The sequence below is a fragment of the Sinocyclocheilus grahami genome, unplaced genomic scaffold (assembly GCF_001515645.1).
Source record: "Sinocyclocheilus grahami isolate Dianchi unplaced genomic scaffold, SAMN03320097.WGS_v1.1 scaffold792.1, whole genome shotgun sequence".
NCBI classification, from domain to species: domain Eukaryota; kingdom Metazoa; phylum Chordata; class Actinopteri; order Cypriniformes; family Cyprinidae; genus Sinocyclocheilus; species Sinocyclocheilus grahami.
In genome coordinates this window covers 134,973-150,742 of record NW_015505971.1, presented here as the reverse complement: position 1 = coordinate 150,742, position 15,770 = coordinate 134,973, and the positions used below count along the sequence as shown (strand labels likewise).

General features: G+C 37.6%; 1 protein-coding gene across 1 annotated transcript in view; it reads right to left on the bottom strand.

Moving 5' to 3' along the window:
* The window catches only part of poc1a (POC1 centriolar protein A), a 90,689-nt gene that overhangs the window by 61,526 nt on the left and 13,393 nt on the right, over window positions 1-15,770 (bottom strand). Inside the window, exon 7 of the mRNA XM_016246284.1 lies at window positions 14,431-14,564. Coding sequence (XP_016101770.1) covers window positions 14,431-14,564 — 134 coding nt within the window. The remainder of the gene's footprint in view (window positions 1-14,430; window positions 14,565-15,770) is intronic.

The window sequence follows — 15,770 nt, the reverse complement described above, 5'->3', positions numbered from 1 at the left end:
TACTGAGTTACTGCTACCACTGAAACTAAGGTCTGTCTCCAGAATCACACCAAGATTCCTGACTTGATTTTTAGTTGTTTGACCCTTTGACCCCAGGTATGCATTCACCTTGAGAACTTCATCTTTGTTTCCAAATGCAATGACTTCGGTTTTTTCTTTGTTTAACTGAAGAAAGTTCTCGCACATCCAACTGTTAATTTCATCAATGCATTGGCAGAGGGAGTCAATGGGGCTGTAGTCATTTGGAGATAAGGCTAGGTAAATCTGGGTATCATCTGCATAGCTGTGATAGGCGATTTGGTTCTTTCTCATTATTTGACTTAACTAAAAGCACATTCCCCTTGTTTTGTGTGAACCCTCTGTATTTCTAACTGACTCGATCCTAATGATCTGAGTGGTCTGTTAGGTTTATATTCAGTGAGCATATCTGCTATATATTTAGGTCCTAGGCCATTGAGTGATTTATAAACGAGTAAAAGTACTTTAAAATCAATCCTAAATATAACTGGAAGCCAGTGTAAGGACCTGAGGACTGGTGTAATATGCTCAGATTTTCTGGTTCTAGTCAGAATTCTGGCAGCAGCGTTTTGGATGAGCTGCAGCTGTCTAATGGTCTTCTTGGGAAGGTCGGTGAGGAGACCATTACAATAGTCCATCCTGCTGGTGATAAAGGCATGAACAAGTTTCTCCAAGTCTTGACTGGAAACAAAACCTCTAATTCTTGCAATGTTTTTGAGATGATAGTATGCTGATTTAGTTACAGCTTTGACATGACTACTGGAACTAAGGTCTGTCTCCAGAATCACACCAAGATTCCTGACTTGATTTTTAGTTGTTAGACCCCTAGAGTCAAGGTATGCATTCACCTTGAGAACTTCATCTTTGTTTCCAAATGCAATGACTTCGGTTTTTTCTTTGTTTAACTGAAGAAAGTTCAGGGGCATCCAACTGTTAATTTCATCAATGCATTGGCAGAGGGAGTCAATGGGGCTGTAGTCATTTGGAGATAAGGCTAGGTAAATCTGGGTATCATCTGCATAGCTGTGATAGGCAATTTGGTTCTCTCTCATTATTTGACTTAATGGGAGCATATACAGGCTAAACAGGAGCGGTGCAAGAATTGAGCCTTGTGGGACTCCGCATGTCATGGACGTCCACTTAGACTTATGCTCTCCTATACTCGCATAATAACCTCTCCCTTCTAAGTATGACCTGAACCATTTGAGGACCATCCCAGAAAGCCCGACCCAGTTTTCCAGTCTCTCTAGTAGTATGTTATGATCGACAGTGTCAAATGCAGCACTGAGATCTAGTAGTACCAGCACTGATATTTTGCCAGAATCTGAATTAAAGTGAATATCATTTATTATCTTTATGACCGCGCTGTCTCTGTCCTGTTATGCAGTCAGAAACCAGATTGAAAATTGTCCAGGTATCCATTTGAGTTTAAGGCACAATTTAAAAAAAAAAAAAAAAAAGGTGTGGGAAGTGTGTCAATATAGCAGGTTGATGATTTAAGGTGCTGTACTATTTCTTCCAAAATAATTGCTGTCAATTGTTTCAAAAACATAGTAACTTCTTTTTGAAATTGCGGTCGAATCTGTCTGACCTCTGCATAACTTGGGACTTTTACAGGAGCAATATCATCAATAACATTCTTTACTTTTGAGTTAAAGGAATCAAGGAGAAGATCAACAGAGTCTGCAGAAATGCTTGGTGTTAAAGATATAGCCTCCATAAATAGCACACTAGTATTTTCATTAATGCATCTCTTTCTGACAGAGACAGATCTAGATTCAGCGGTTGCAGAGACCAATATATCAAAGAAAATACAGAAGTGATCAGATAGTGCTACATCCTTAATAACAATGGATGAAATGTTTAGACCTCTACTGATGAGTAAATCTAGAGTGTGTGTCCACGATTGTGTGCGGGTCCATGCACATGCTGAATCAGGTCAAAAGTGTTTAAAACAGATATAATTTATTTTGTAGTTTTGATTTCTACATTATCTGTGTGAATATTAAAATCCCCTGCAATAGCAAAACAGTCAAACTCTGAAGAAATCATTGATAACAGTTCAGAAACAGAAAATTCAGGTTGTTTGTGGTTATTAAGTCATTGATCAGAAATGATTTATTTTTTTAGTGAGCGAATGTTTAAAAATGCTATCTTGATGGCATTGCTTTGTGTCTTTACAGCAATCTTAGTTTGATGCATAATATACCGCAAATTAGATGGGTCAGCCGTACGGCTTGAGAAGGCCTTAGACTTTCTATAACGTGATAAAATAGAAATAGAGAAAGCTACAGGCACACTGGGTTCCCGCTTGTTCTGTAAACATTTGTGAATGTTGCTGCTATCATAGCGGGGACCCGACACATATCACTGAAAGCTGTTATCAGCTGTTTCTGGTTCACCTAGAGTAGATGGAGGAGGGTTTGGACCTTGGCATTGTGGCAGCGGCCGGAGAGCTCTCACAGAAGGAGGAGAACAAGCTGGGCCCACAGCTTTGGTGGTTGGGGGCCCGCCGTTTTTTAGTTGATATATGTGGGCTTGCAGCGAAAGAGTGGGAGAGTTTGGTCCCAGCATACACCAGTTTCTCCATTTTCTGTGAGAAGCTTAGAAGTGGAGATGCTGGAGAGAGGGATAATGTCAACCACATGATGACTCAGAAACTGATACGAAGTCCTGTCGTCACTCATACTTTGTCCAGGTGCGTGTGTGCCATTCAGGTTGAGTGGATTGGCACACATTACTGAAGGATGACGGAGGGAGAAATAGATATTGTCCTTTAACACTCTTGCACCAAGTTTGTTTGGGTGGAAGCCAACCAGTTTAAACAGTTGTCTATGGCCCCAGAAAAGATTGAAGTTGTGGATGAAGTCGACTCCTTTTGTACTGCATGTAGCCATGTATTCAGCCCAAGAAGCTGAGAAAACATGTTAGTTCCCCTTGCTGGGAGTGGTCCACTGATGAACGGCTGAAGTTCAAATCTTCAAAGTTTTTCAAAGAGTTCACTGAAATCCTTCTTAAGGAGTTCTGACTGCTCTTTCCGAATATCATTCTTCCCCACATGGAGGATGATCCGTTTTGCAATCTTGTGCTTCATTAGAATGTTCCGAAGTTCCTTGTTCATATCAGAGACGGTTGCTTGAGGAAAGCAGCATGTAGTTGTAGTCCTGCTACTGATGTTTCTGGTAATAGAGTCACCCACTATCAGAGTCCTGGGCTCGGCTGTGCTCTGAGCTGAATGCCGCGGTCTGCTCGACCTTGAGCGCCTGTTAGTAGCGATGTTAGCTGCTGGCTGATACGATCCATGTTCAATCACATTTGGGGATTCCTCACCAACATTCATTAATGCTTCAAATCTGTTCTCAAGATGTATAGGGGGTGGTAGAATACCAGTGTTTGCAAGCCTTGTCATAGATGTATCTGGGGTAGAGTATGCTACCGCAGCAATATGAGATACTCGTGACAATCTGATGTCTCGAGTGCTTTTGGGTCTCGCTCCCTGTTTGTGCCATCGATTAGTCTGTCGATCAGTTTTGACTTGTTCCTCTACACTTGGTATTAACTGTTGAGATTCACGGGTCCTTGACAAACGGTCTGCTGTGTGTTCCGCCTGTTTTGGAAGTCCAGCAAGTAACTTTGTTTCAAGAACCGCAATCCTTTGTAGAAGTTTATTGCATTACATGCAGCAAGTAGATTCCACAAGAGGCATTTTCTTTCTCATCTGTTTGAATGTAGGCAGCTGTGCTTTCCCGTCTTCGGAATGCAAGCTGCTGGCAATGGGAGGCAGAGTCTTCTTTTTCGTAGTATTATTCCAGTCCCGAAAAGTTTTTAGTTTAGTGTCTGTGCCAAAAATGTGTTGTTTGAGCACTGTGCTGATCTGCTGAAGTTAAAATCTTAGAAAAGTACATAAACAGGGAGCAAAGCGCGGAGCAGTAAGCAAGAGCGTCCGAACAGTAGTGAAGCCGGACAGCATTTGTGTTAATCACAATACTGTATAAGGGGTCATTTACACTACACTGTTTTTAACTAAAAACTTCAAACCTTTTATGTGATTTAGCTCTTCATTTACATGACAAAGGCATTTTGGAGTCTGAAAAAATTGTTGAATATGTGTTTCAAAGTGAACGTTTTTGAAAATAATACCATTATCTACATTATTTACACTTATAGGAGTAGATTTAACATACAGTAAAGCAGAGTAAAACCATCTGCTTAAGCGTAGCGTGCCATTGTCACTGCATGTCCACAGGTATGCTTTAACATGCTGAGACTGAACTTGTTCCGGCCTGAAGAGTCTAAAGTTACGTCAAAGGATTAGAGACAGAGGCGGAGAGGTTCAGATGACAGCAGATGAAAATGAGGAATGTAAAGCGGTGGAGGTGTGGAGTAGGACTTGTCTTCTGCTGAACATGTACATTGACACACATGCACGCACATGCTCAGAGAGGCTCTCAACAACACCACTGCGGCAATCAAGTGGGGTACATCTTGAGTAAAACATGCTAACTATGTACAAAAGTGGGTTAAAATGACAGGCAATCTTTGCTCTCACTTGGAGCTCTTGTGCTTTAGGAGCACCTTCTGATCAATGGCAGAAATTAACTTTCCCATTATGCCGTGATATTTGCCCCTTCTTTGCACTGCAGATGTGGCACAGAATCTGCATTTGAAGTGGCATTAGATGTATTTAAACAGACTGTTTAATGCAGCTCAGAGGTGGCATGAATGCATTTACACTGCAAACTTCAATTGCATAATGTTATGAGATTAAATTAGTCCATAAACATGCGCAAAGCCGACCTCCATACGTCATCCGCCTGGAACTGCTTCTGTATACAACAGTGAGCGCAAGCTACATTAAAGTGATTATTATATTTTGAATATGGATATTTTTCTTACAAAAACGCATCGATTCACTACAGAAGGCTTTTGTTCACCCCCCGCAGCCGTGTGACTTTTTTTTTTATGGATGGGCGCTTTTTATTTAACTTATTTTGGACGGATGCATGCAACACCCGCTGAGTGCCATGAAACCGCTTGAAAGATCAAATACAATTTTTAATATACAGTACCTCCGACTGGATTCGTCTGAAAGAAGAAAGTCATATACACCTAGGATGACTTGAGGGTGAGTAATTTATGGGCTAATTTTCATTTTTGGGTGAACTAACCCTTTAACGTTTGAAATATATATAAACAAATTATTTTTAACCTCTGAAATTGGGGGATGAAAACTGTCTGCACTTCAGATAGTGTTTTCGTCAGTTTCTTTTCTGGAAAATAATTGCAATAGTATGCAATTTCCCTTTATTATCCTTAAAAGGGTCATATGATGCGATTTCAAGTTTTCCTTTCTCTTTGGAGTGTTGCAAGCTGATTGTGCATAGATAAGATCCCTGAAGTTGCAAAGACTAAAGTCTCAAAACCAAAGAGATATTCTTTATCAAAGTTAAGACTCTGCCACGCCCCCCTCGTTCTAACACGCCCCCACATATCTATGAACTGATGGTAAAACTAATGACATTATTTACTGTCTTTACATTTATTTTGAAAGGTGAAGCTGGCGATTATGGTAAGGGGCGTTACATTTCCGACGAGTGCTTGCAGTGTTCGGCCAATCACAATGCACTGGGTCAGCTGGCCAATCAGAGCAGACTGTGCTTGTTGGAAGGAGGGACTTTGTAGAAAATGAAGCGTTTCAGAAACACGGGGCATAGAGGACCAACAATAATGTACAGTATTTGAAAAATAATGTGTTTTTTGAACATTAAAGCATGTCAACATATTCTGTTACACCAAATACACAAAATAATCATCTGTAAAAAAGCATCATATGACCCCTTTAAATATTTCTAAGTCCAAAAAATGTGAGTAAATGAAAAATTCAAACTAAGCTTCAAATGTACATTAATGAAAAGCCAATAGATCTACCTCAGAGCCTGACCACATACAAATGACATCATCTATAAATTTACCCACCACACAATGTTCTCCAAATATGGACTGGAATCCGAAAACACAAATCTATCTTCCCAAAGTCCCAGGAATACATTTTCATACTTAGGGGCAAAACAAGCGCCCATTGCTGTACCCCTAGTTTGTTTATATAACTGATCTTGAAACAAAAAAAAACATTATTTTTCAATGTCCATTCTGCTAGCTGTAAAATAAAACAAGCCGGTGGTTTCTCTAAAGGTGATCTCTTTTCCAGATAATGTGAATGTTTCAAGACCTTCTTCATAATATATATTTGTATACAATGATTCCACATCCATATTTGCCAATATAGAGGTTTCTGAATTTTCTATTTCCTTAATAATGTTCAATACATGATTTGTGCCTTGAATATAAGAAGGAAGTTCACTAACCATTGGTTTTATAAAATAATCCACAAACTTTAAAGCTGGTTCTGTAATAGACCTATTCCCACTAATTGCAGGTCTCCCTGGTGGATTTTCAAAATGTTTTATGTATTTTAGGCAACATAAAATTTAGGAATTCTGGGGTCTTTACAAAACAGAAAATCATACTTATTCTGTGAAATCCATCCCTCAGTCTTAGCATGTGTCAATATATCAGTCAGTTCAGTTTTTATCCTTTCTGTCAGATCAAATTTTAGGAGCTGGTAATACCAGCCACAGCACTGTGTTGCGTCTCTGAGCAACATGAAGGTGTTTCGTTCCTGAATGAATCAACCGTTTAAATGATTCGGTTCAATCACAATGACTCACTTATTAACAGTGACTTGTTGCCACCTGCTGGCAGTTTTAATTTCACATTTAAAGTATCTTTTCATTTTTTTAATAATTTCAAATTTCAGTATTCAGTGTTTTATGTTTAAAATATCAAACCGTATTAATGCATTTGTAACTGCAGGTTAAAGCATTCATGTCCTGCATTAAACAGTTTGTAAATGCATCTAAATGCCATTTCAGATGCAGTTTCTGTGTTTCCTCTGCATTGCGAATATGAATTTTGTTGATACTGGTAACAGCCCAAATGTCTTATTATTCTAATTGACTGATTAAATGTAAAGATTTTGACTCAACAGATGATGCACACCTTTAGAAAAAATGGCTTTATAAAAGGTAAAAATGCCCTTAAAGGGCAAAGATTAATTTCTATCACTGCTGTAAACTGATCACCACACAGAATATGAAGAATATTAAAATCTTTAGGAGTCAGCTGTACACGGTAGTCCTTAAGATACCAGCACAATAACACACTCAGCAAAATATCGTCTAATTATCATTATTGATAAAACCCAGAAAATATCCAGATATGATTTCTTGTCAATATCACACACCCCTACGGGTCACTTCCTGTGGTGCACCCAAATATTTCCCAAATGTGACTGAAATAGCTGCACTGTAAGGTCCTGGATTACAGACATCTAATGCAGCCTTCCCATATTTACACAGAACACCCATTTTTCACTAAATATGGTAAAATGCCATTTAAATACAACTTAGAACATTCTAGCAACCATCTAACAACAACGTGGTCACACACTTAAAACCAGTAAGAACACTTTAGCAACTACACCTTGGCAAGCACCTACAACACACTAACATCATGGCACTGACGTTTGTCTTCACTCACACATACTCGGACATAAAAAACTAAATCTAATTAACCTCTTAACTAAATAAAAATGAAAGTACAAAAAAAGTTATAGAAGTTAAAATATACTGTAAAGAAAATGTACTGTACTATTTTATTTTATATAAAATAAATATTAAAAAAAATATGTTTTACTCCTAAATTGCTATAAAATTAAAGCCATATGTCTAAATAAGTTGTGTTGCAAATTTGAAGATGATATAAAACAAATTGAGGTTGCTATGCAATTTTGTTTAGGCGTTATTCCACAAATAGCCACCGAGTGCCATGCAAACTTTTTATTATGCATTTTTCTGTCACAAATGTATCAATTTCTCTCAATATTACTTCTATCACCAAATATGGAATCATGAGACTCAGACCTTTCCAATGATATGTATTTTGTCAAGATTATAAAACATTTTGATTCTAAAAGACATATACATTTGGAATATGATAAGGGGGAGGAACCCGCTAAAAATATTTTAAAGTACGATTTCCATGGTAATGCAATGTCCGATTTCAAAATGGATTTCACTGGATGAATTTTGAGGTTTTAAGCTTTCAAATGATATATAATTTATGTTGATTACTAAAACGTGATAGGGAAAAAGGAAAAGAAAATACTTTTTGTGACAAAGGTTAGAACTACTGTTATGATGTATGTTTTGAAAAGACCAGAAAACACCAAAACTTTTCTTCTCAAGAAAAAAAATAGATGTTCTGAAGAAAAATCGAGAACTTTTCAAGAATCGCACTAAGGTACATTATTACAAAGCTATCTTAAGAAACATTTTAACTTATAATTAGATTTTCATCAATCGGTCGCTGCTGCAATGCTTATAGGGGTCATCGGATGCCCATTTTCCACAAGTTGATATGATTCTTTAGGGTCTTAATGAAAAGTCTATAACATACTTTGGTTAAAATTTCTCAGTCGTAGTGTAAAAGAACACCCTTTTTACCCTGTCGAAATCAGCTCTGTTCACATCGAGCCGTTTCGGTGCATGACCCTTTAAATGCTAATGAGCTCTGCTGACCCCGCCCCTCTCTGCCGCCATTCTCATGAGACGGTTTACTTTAGTCGCATTCATCGTGAAACTTGCTAACTAGCACACTATTGGGAAAGGCCATTTGAAAAGATTCATAAAAAAACCTTATACTGACTTCTGAAGGTGAAGCTGGATCACAAATGATTTGCGCGAACATAAATGCATTTATGTAGATCGGGGGCGCATTCCCTTCAAAAACAAAGGTAATCCACTGCGTCTTCAGATGTCGGGAGTAAATGAGGACTGCTATGTTCATTATTACATCCAACAACAAAACACCTCAATCGTTCAGGAGTTATTCTTGTCTACATCTGCTCCGGCGGTGAAACAATGGCGGACTGATGACAGTCACTCAGAGCGGAGCTGTGATTAAACACCAGCGTCAATCAATGGACCTTTTTCACATTTCCGGGTTTCTCAGCAGCGGAAGTCGTCATAGCATAGCATATTTTTTGCATTCCAACTTGCTCAAATAGCAAAAGAAAAACTCCACGATAGTGTTTTCACAACTTTCAATAAAAGGAAAAGAATTGAGAGACTGATGACGGCAGTCAGAAGAGAGAACGAGGTCAAATTTACCGTCCCTCCCAAAGACGCTGCACTAGAAACACCATCACATTAGCGTAAACTAGTTTTTTTTTGTAATTTGATGCAAAGGTAATATAATGCAAAGAATAGTGTTATAATTGTACATGCGTTTAAAAAAAAAATACAAATATGAAAAACTTCAGAGGATTTACGACGCTGATGACCGTTAAATGCGTCATCAGTCTTGTGAATAGGGTCCATAATTGTGGGAGGGGCCTGGGTCTGTGTGACGTCACACAGCCAAGAATATGAGATCAGCTTGATATGAAAAAGGGGTTATTCATTTATTGGGATTTAAAAAAAAAAAAAACACTGGGTGGATTTTTATCATTATAGGGTGGTTGAGTACACCCACTGCCAACACACATTTATGTTAAAAAAAAAAAAGTAAAAGTGAATTTTGCATTCGATGACCCCTTTAAGACGTGAGGCATAAATGAACATACAGGCCACGGCACTGATCAGATGCACTGGGTATTTCTGAAGCTGATTTAGAAGCTAGTGTAACACGGCTAATATTTGGCTGTTTAACAGATCATTTGAGATCTACAGCACCAATGGCACTTTCCCTTTCTCCTGATCAAGCGCGTGTGTAACTGCAAACAGGTTTCCAGCGAAACCGATCGTACCCTGAAGGAAGCCACTGCAGAGGAACTAATGTGATAGTGAGCTGCAACACATTCACTGCTTACAAAGCTGTTTGCATGCTGTCAAAATATGTTTAGGTATGCAATAGGGCTGTGCGATATTGAAGACAAATGCGATATGCGATACCTTTTTAAAAAATGCGATATTCGATATGCGATACGATATTGCTTAACGCGTGTAAAATCAATTTAAATTATATTTAAAAATATTTTAAAATGAAAATTACATAACCAATTTGTTTTACATTCTTTCTTGGAAAAGAATCCCTATAACTTCTGAAAGTGACCAGCAATGTTTTACCATTACATAAAAAGTAATGTCACAAATCAGAAAATGTAATTTTAACATCAATGTGAACATACAAACAAAAAAATTAAATGACACTAATTTTATATCATTGTAACTTTGCTTTCCACACACTTTAAGTACTTCTTCATATACCACAGCAAAAACTATAGTCTTTGACCTTTTGCAACGTTTTGATTTAAGTAGCCTATTATTAAAATGATTCAGATATCGCACGCCGTTGCGATATGCATATTGCGATATTTACATTTGCGATATTTCGATAACTTCAATATATCGTGCCGCCCTAGTATGCAATATCCTGCAAGTTTTAAAACTAAAACACATACTGGATTGATTTATCAGTCTCAGTGGACACATCATAGACTGGACCACTATGATGTTTGAGATAGAGGAAAGGCACGTTTACATGTGATTTCCAAACAAATGCTGGAAGAAGAAGCTGAAAAACCATAAACCTAAGTCTCTCATATAAGTTTATAAGTCTCTCATAAACCTAAGCTACTCGTCTGGTGTTGGAATAGCTGGAGGTGCTGGTGAACCTCTCATTTAAAAGCCAAACAGACTGCTGGGAAAACAACACCAGTCGTTTGAGTGCGCAGCTCCGAGTGTGGACTGAACGAGAGCCTTTCAGTGGGAAGTTATGCAACAGGCGTGTAGGAAGATGAGGTCAGTGAGGAGAGGCCAACACAAGCGCTTCATAGTCCAGAGCAGCAGATGGGACGGAGACCTCAGACCCTCGAATCAGCCCCAAAGGCCATAAATCTGTCAGAGACCAATCCACAAATAGGCCACTGATGGTCAGCGAGCATCTCGAAGGTCCAAACGTGAGTTCAGCTCCAATCCCGCAGGTCTCTTTTCCTCTTTGAGTCTGAACCGTCATCGGTGTGAAACCTAGCAGCAGCTGTAGCTAGTTAAGCGCTGAGGTTTACCACAAAAACACATCGCTGCTGATGAGAAGAACGCCAGCTGCACTCTGAAGATCATTTATTTGGAGACTAGCAGCGATGAGGAATGCATCACGCAATAATAAGCGAGCAGGAGCATGCAAACATAATTACATCAATAGCGGTTCACAGCAATGTGGAATTGTATGCCAATCCACCCCAAACCACCTTTTCTAGCAGACTTGAGTGCAGTTCGCTGGTAAGGAACAAGCTGACCGTCCAATCACAGTGCTCCATTCCTCACCAACTGCATTTATTTCCAGCTTCTTTGAGCTCTCAGTGTGTTTGTGTTGAAGGCCGAGGTTATTCACTCATCTCACTCCCACTGATGCTAGCAGGCGTTCGCTACACTGTAACGCTAACCAGGAGCATTCAGGTTTGTACTGCATATGACTCACCATCAATGGGTAGGCGGTCAGTTTTCAGTACTCTTAGGACAGGACTGATTTAGCCAACGCTCCACTGAAGGGAAAATACCACAGCGCTGGTATGAACAGATCATCATCACTTCTGCGATGTGATTAATTCATTAATTTGCACAACGAGAGCAGGACAACATACACTTTGACCCATTGAACAAAGGCATATTTCACAAACACTGGTTGTCATGTGAAGTGCCTTGAAGATTAAACTTACATCTTACGCATTTATTTGCATGTATTCATTTGACAGACACTTCTATCCAAAGCGACATACACTGCATTTAAGAAATCAAGTCATGACCTTGTCATTGCTAGCACCAAATCTCTATGTGCATCATGTAATAATGTGTGGAGCAATCTGCCTGTTGATTTAGTGCAGCAAGAAGGGTGTCCAAAACTACTAATTTGGGGGCCAAACTATTTTCCAAATTCCACTATTTCCATTTTTATTTTTCTGGATTCCATTTTTTTTTTCTCCGTTTAAATTTTTCTGGACTCCTTTTTAATGGTTAAATGATATTTTATTAATCAAAAAGCACGTCTATTTAATACAAATCATGAAACATAAATACAATTTAACACATTTATTAAAAGTTTAATAAAAATGACATTTTTAGAGCCTTATGCAATGTTTTATTTATTCTTATGTTCTGTTTTATTGTTGACAAATTCTGTGTTTAAGCATTTGGGTCACACTTTATTTTAAGGTCCAGTTCTCGCTATTAACAAACCATTAACTACGACTTATGCCTCAATAAACTCCCGCTTATTAATAGTTAGTTAGGTAGTTGTTAAGTCTATGTATTGGGCAGGATGAGGGATGTAGAATATGCTCATAGAAAATGTTCGTAGAATATGTGCTTTATAAGCACTAATAAATAGTCATGCTAATAAGCAACTAGCTAATAGTGAGAATTGGTCTCTATACTAAAGTGTTACCCTGCATGTTTAATTGTTTGAATTAGGCCTGGGCGATAAAACGGTATCAATATTTATCAACGGTACACCTTCATCGATAACGATATAAAAAATGTTCGATATAGCGCATGATATAGGCACGTGTATGAGTGCGGTGCCTGCCTGTGATGAGGAGATTGTGAATAAATAAGTGAATGTTAGTCGAACTGAAAATAAACATTTGCATTTGAATGCAAAAATGGTACAATCGAATGTTAGGTGTGCGTCTGGGAACGTCATCAGTGGAGCGCGAGATGCGGTAATGATGATGTAAGTGACGTTGTTGCATTTTAATGTTTTATAAGTCTAGCCCACGAGACGTGCTGCTGCTGCATTATTCGTTCAAAATATTAGAGAAATACAGAAGCTCAATGTGGAGATCTTGATTAGGTTAAAACCGAAACCAAGCCATTCACACAGAACGCATATTCTTTTATATTCATCATAACATTTTTAGACGGACAAATATGACTGCTGCACTCGCGTCTCATGCAAGAGATGCAAAGAAGAAGTCATGCAAAGTTAAAACAGTTTTAACGTTTACAAAACGCAACAAATTTGTGAAGGTTTATTTCATTTCACTGCATCTCTTATATTTTTAAACGCAATGTGTGTGATCGGCGATTTGGCTCTTTGTATTAGGCTAAGCAATGCATTAACACATGATGCGGTTTTGTTCATAATTGTTTATGCAGTTGACAAAATTATATTTGATTTATACATGTTAATTTAGACGTTATGCACGTTTTTGTTTGACTGTTAAAAACACAAAATATATATATATACTGTATATATATATATTTGTTGTTTGTCTTAATAAATTGGGCAAATTAAAAATACAGTGATTAAATAAAAAAAATTATATTGCCGTTTTAAAAAAGGTTATAAAAAATGTCAACAATTATCGATACGAACGATATGAAACATATATCGTTGATATATTTTTTTAGCTATATCGCCCAGCCCTAGTTTGAATGCATAAAAACAACTTTATTAAAATGTATTTTTACAATAGTCCTATGAATCGTTTTGTTTTTTTTAAAGAAATTCTGTGTTGTGTATTTACATTTTTATTGGTTATTAAATGAAGGCATAAAACTAAATGAAATGAAAATGAAATAAAACTTTGTTTTTGTCAAACAAAGAGGGTTTACTATTAAAATGAAAACATGAAAGAAATATAGTGTCATTATTCTTTAAAAAATAAAGTTTTAATAATTCATTATGAGTAGTAGTAGTAGTAGTAGTAGTAGTATTACGTACATTCTACTGCACAATAATAATATATTTCTGTCACAATTTCTTCAAGTTAAACTGAATTTTTATTTTGACGGGTTGTCTAAGTTTCTGTTTGTATTTGATATGATGCTAGTGTTACTCAAATGAAAGGGTAAAGTGCTCATGAAGTGACTCTCAGAGCAGTTCTGGAGATGTTGTTCATATATTTAGTGAGACGACAGACGCTGAAATCACCGCGAGCGTCGTGCGCTTCAGTATGTGTGTAGTAAACGAAACCGCGCGTCTGCGCCATTCATTCACACAGAGACACGCAGAACACAGGATTCTTATTTAAATAGACTTTTTGCAGCTTAATATTTACAAATACTAGTCCATATCGCGATTTATTCATCCAAAATTTGTCAAATTCCGTGGCATTCCGTGTCATACATGTGTTTTCTGTATCATGGAAGCCCTTTCATTTTCAAAGTTCATTGAAAAGTAGTGGAAAGGTCCATGTTCACCTTAAGTAAATGGCTCTGTCTTGCGCATACAGCATGTTTCTGATGCAGCGCAGCTTCACTTACTACACAACACAGCCGCACTGGGACGCAGTTTGAGGACAGCACAGAAAAAGAGTGGTCTAGTGTCAGAAGGTAAAGCTCGGCGTGTCACCTGATGGCCGTGGAGCGTGTACAGCAGTCGGCCCTCCAGCAGGTCCAGGATCTTCAGCGTAGAGTCATTGGAGGCCGTGATCAGGTAGTTTCCAGACGGATGGAAGGACAGGCTGTTCACCGTCGCACTGTGAACTGAGAGAGCACAACCATTACTCACTAGGGCTGTGCAATTAATCGAAATATGGTTTTGATTTCAATTTCTGCCTCCAACGATTATGAAAATACAGTAATCGAGATAAAATGATTATTGCGCCCCATTCGCTCCTCCATAAAAGCCCAATTTCACATGCAAATCAGTACAATCATGTAACGTGACTTGCAAAACGGGACGTGCTTGATTTATTAAAGTGTATTAGATTTATTCATGTTTAGAGAGCTTGTGCTGTTCCTCAGGAGGATTTCGGTGCATGCGCTCAGAGACGGAACACAACACAGACATCTTTTAGCTCAAAGTGTGCACCTAAATACAAGTCAAATACACACAAAATTGTCAAAATGCGGCGCTTAGTGATTATTCATGTAAACCCTCGTCAGTTATGTAATAAATGAAAACATGTGTGTAACAGTAAATTGGATCAGTGTGGCTCTTAAAGTGACAGCAGGCTAATATTCCTGCTGCCGACTGGGTGCTTAATATATTAATCAAACAAGAAAATCACTCTTGTAATGACTTTTGTAGCTTCAATAAGAAGCAAAGAAAGTGTAATTCTTACAGTGAAGACTATGCTGTTGTAGGCTGTTAACTGAATACTTTAGACTTGCATTAAAAAAACCTTAAAGCATAGCTTGTTCCATTTGTATCTTTTTATTCTATTGTATTTGTACTTTACTTTTTTTATTACTGACAGTTTAAGTATTTTCAATCATTTTGAAGACTTTTGTTTGTTTGTTTTACTGATATTAGTTACCCTAGTATTCTGCTGTGGTATTGAGAATTGTAAAATATCACTGGTCTCTAAAACGTAGACGTCATAGCAACATTATTTACAGAAAATACATATTTGACATATCTCTATCTTTAAATCACTCATATGTGAGCCTGCAGCACAAAAGCAGTGTTGAGTCGCTGGGGGATATTTGTAGCAATAGCCAACAATACATTGTATGGGTCACAATTATACATTTTTCTTTTATGCCAAAAATCATTAAGATATTAAGTAAAGATCATGTTCCTTGAAAATATTTAGTACATTTCCTACCGTAAATATATCAAAACTTAATGTTTGATTAGTAATATGCATTGCTAAGAACTTCATTTGAACAACTTTAAAGATGATTTTCTCAATATTTAGATTTTTTTGCACCCTCAGATTCCAGATTTTCAAATAGTTGTATCTC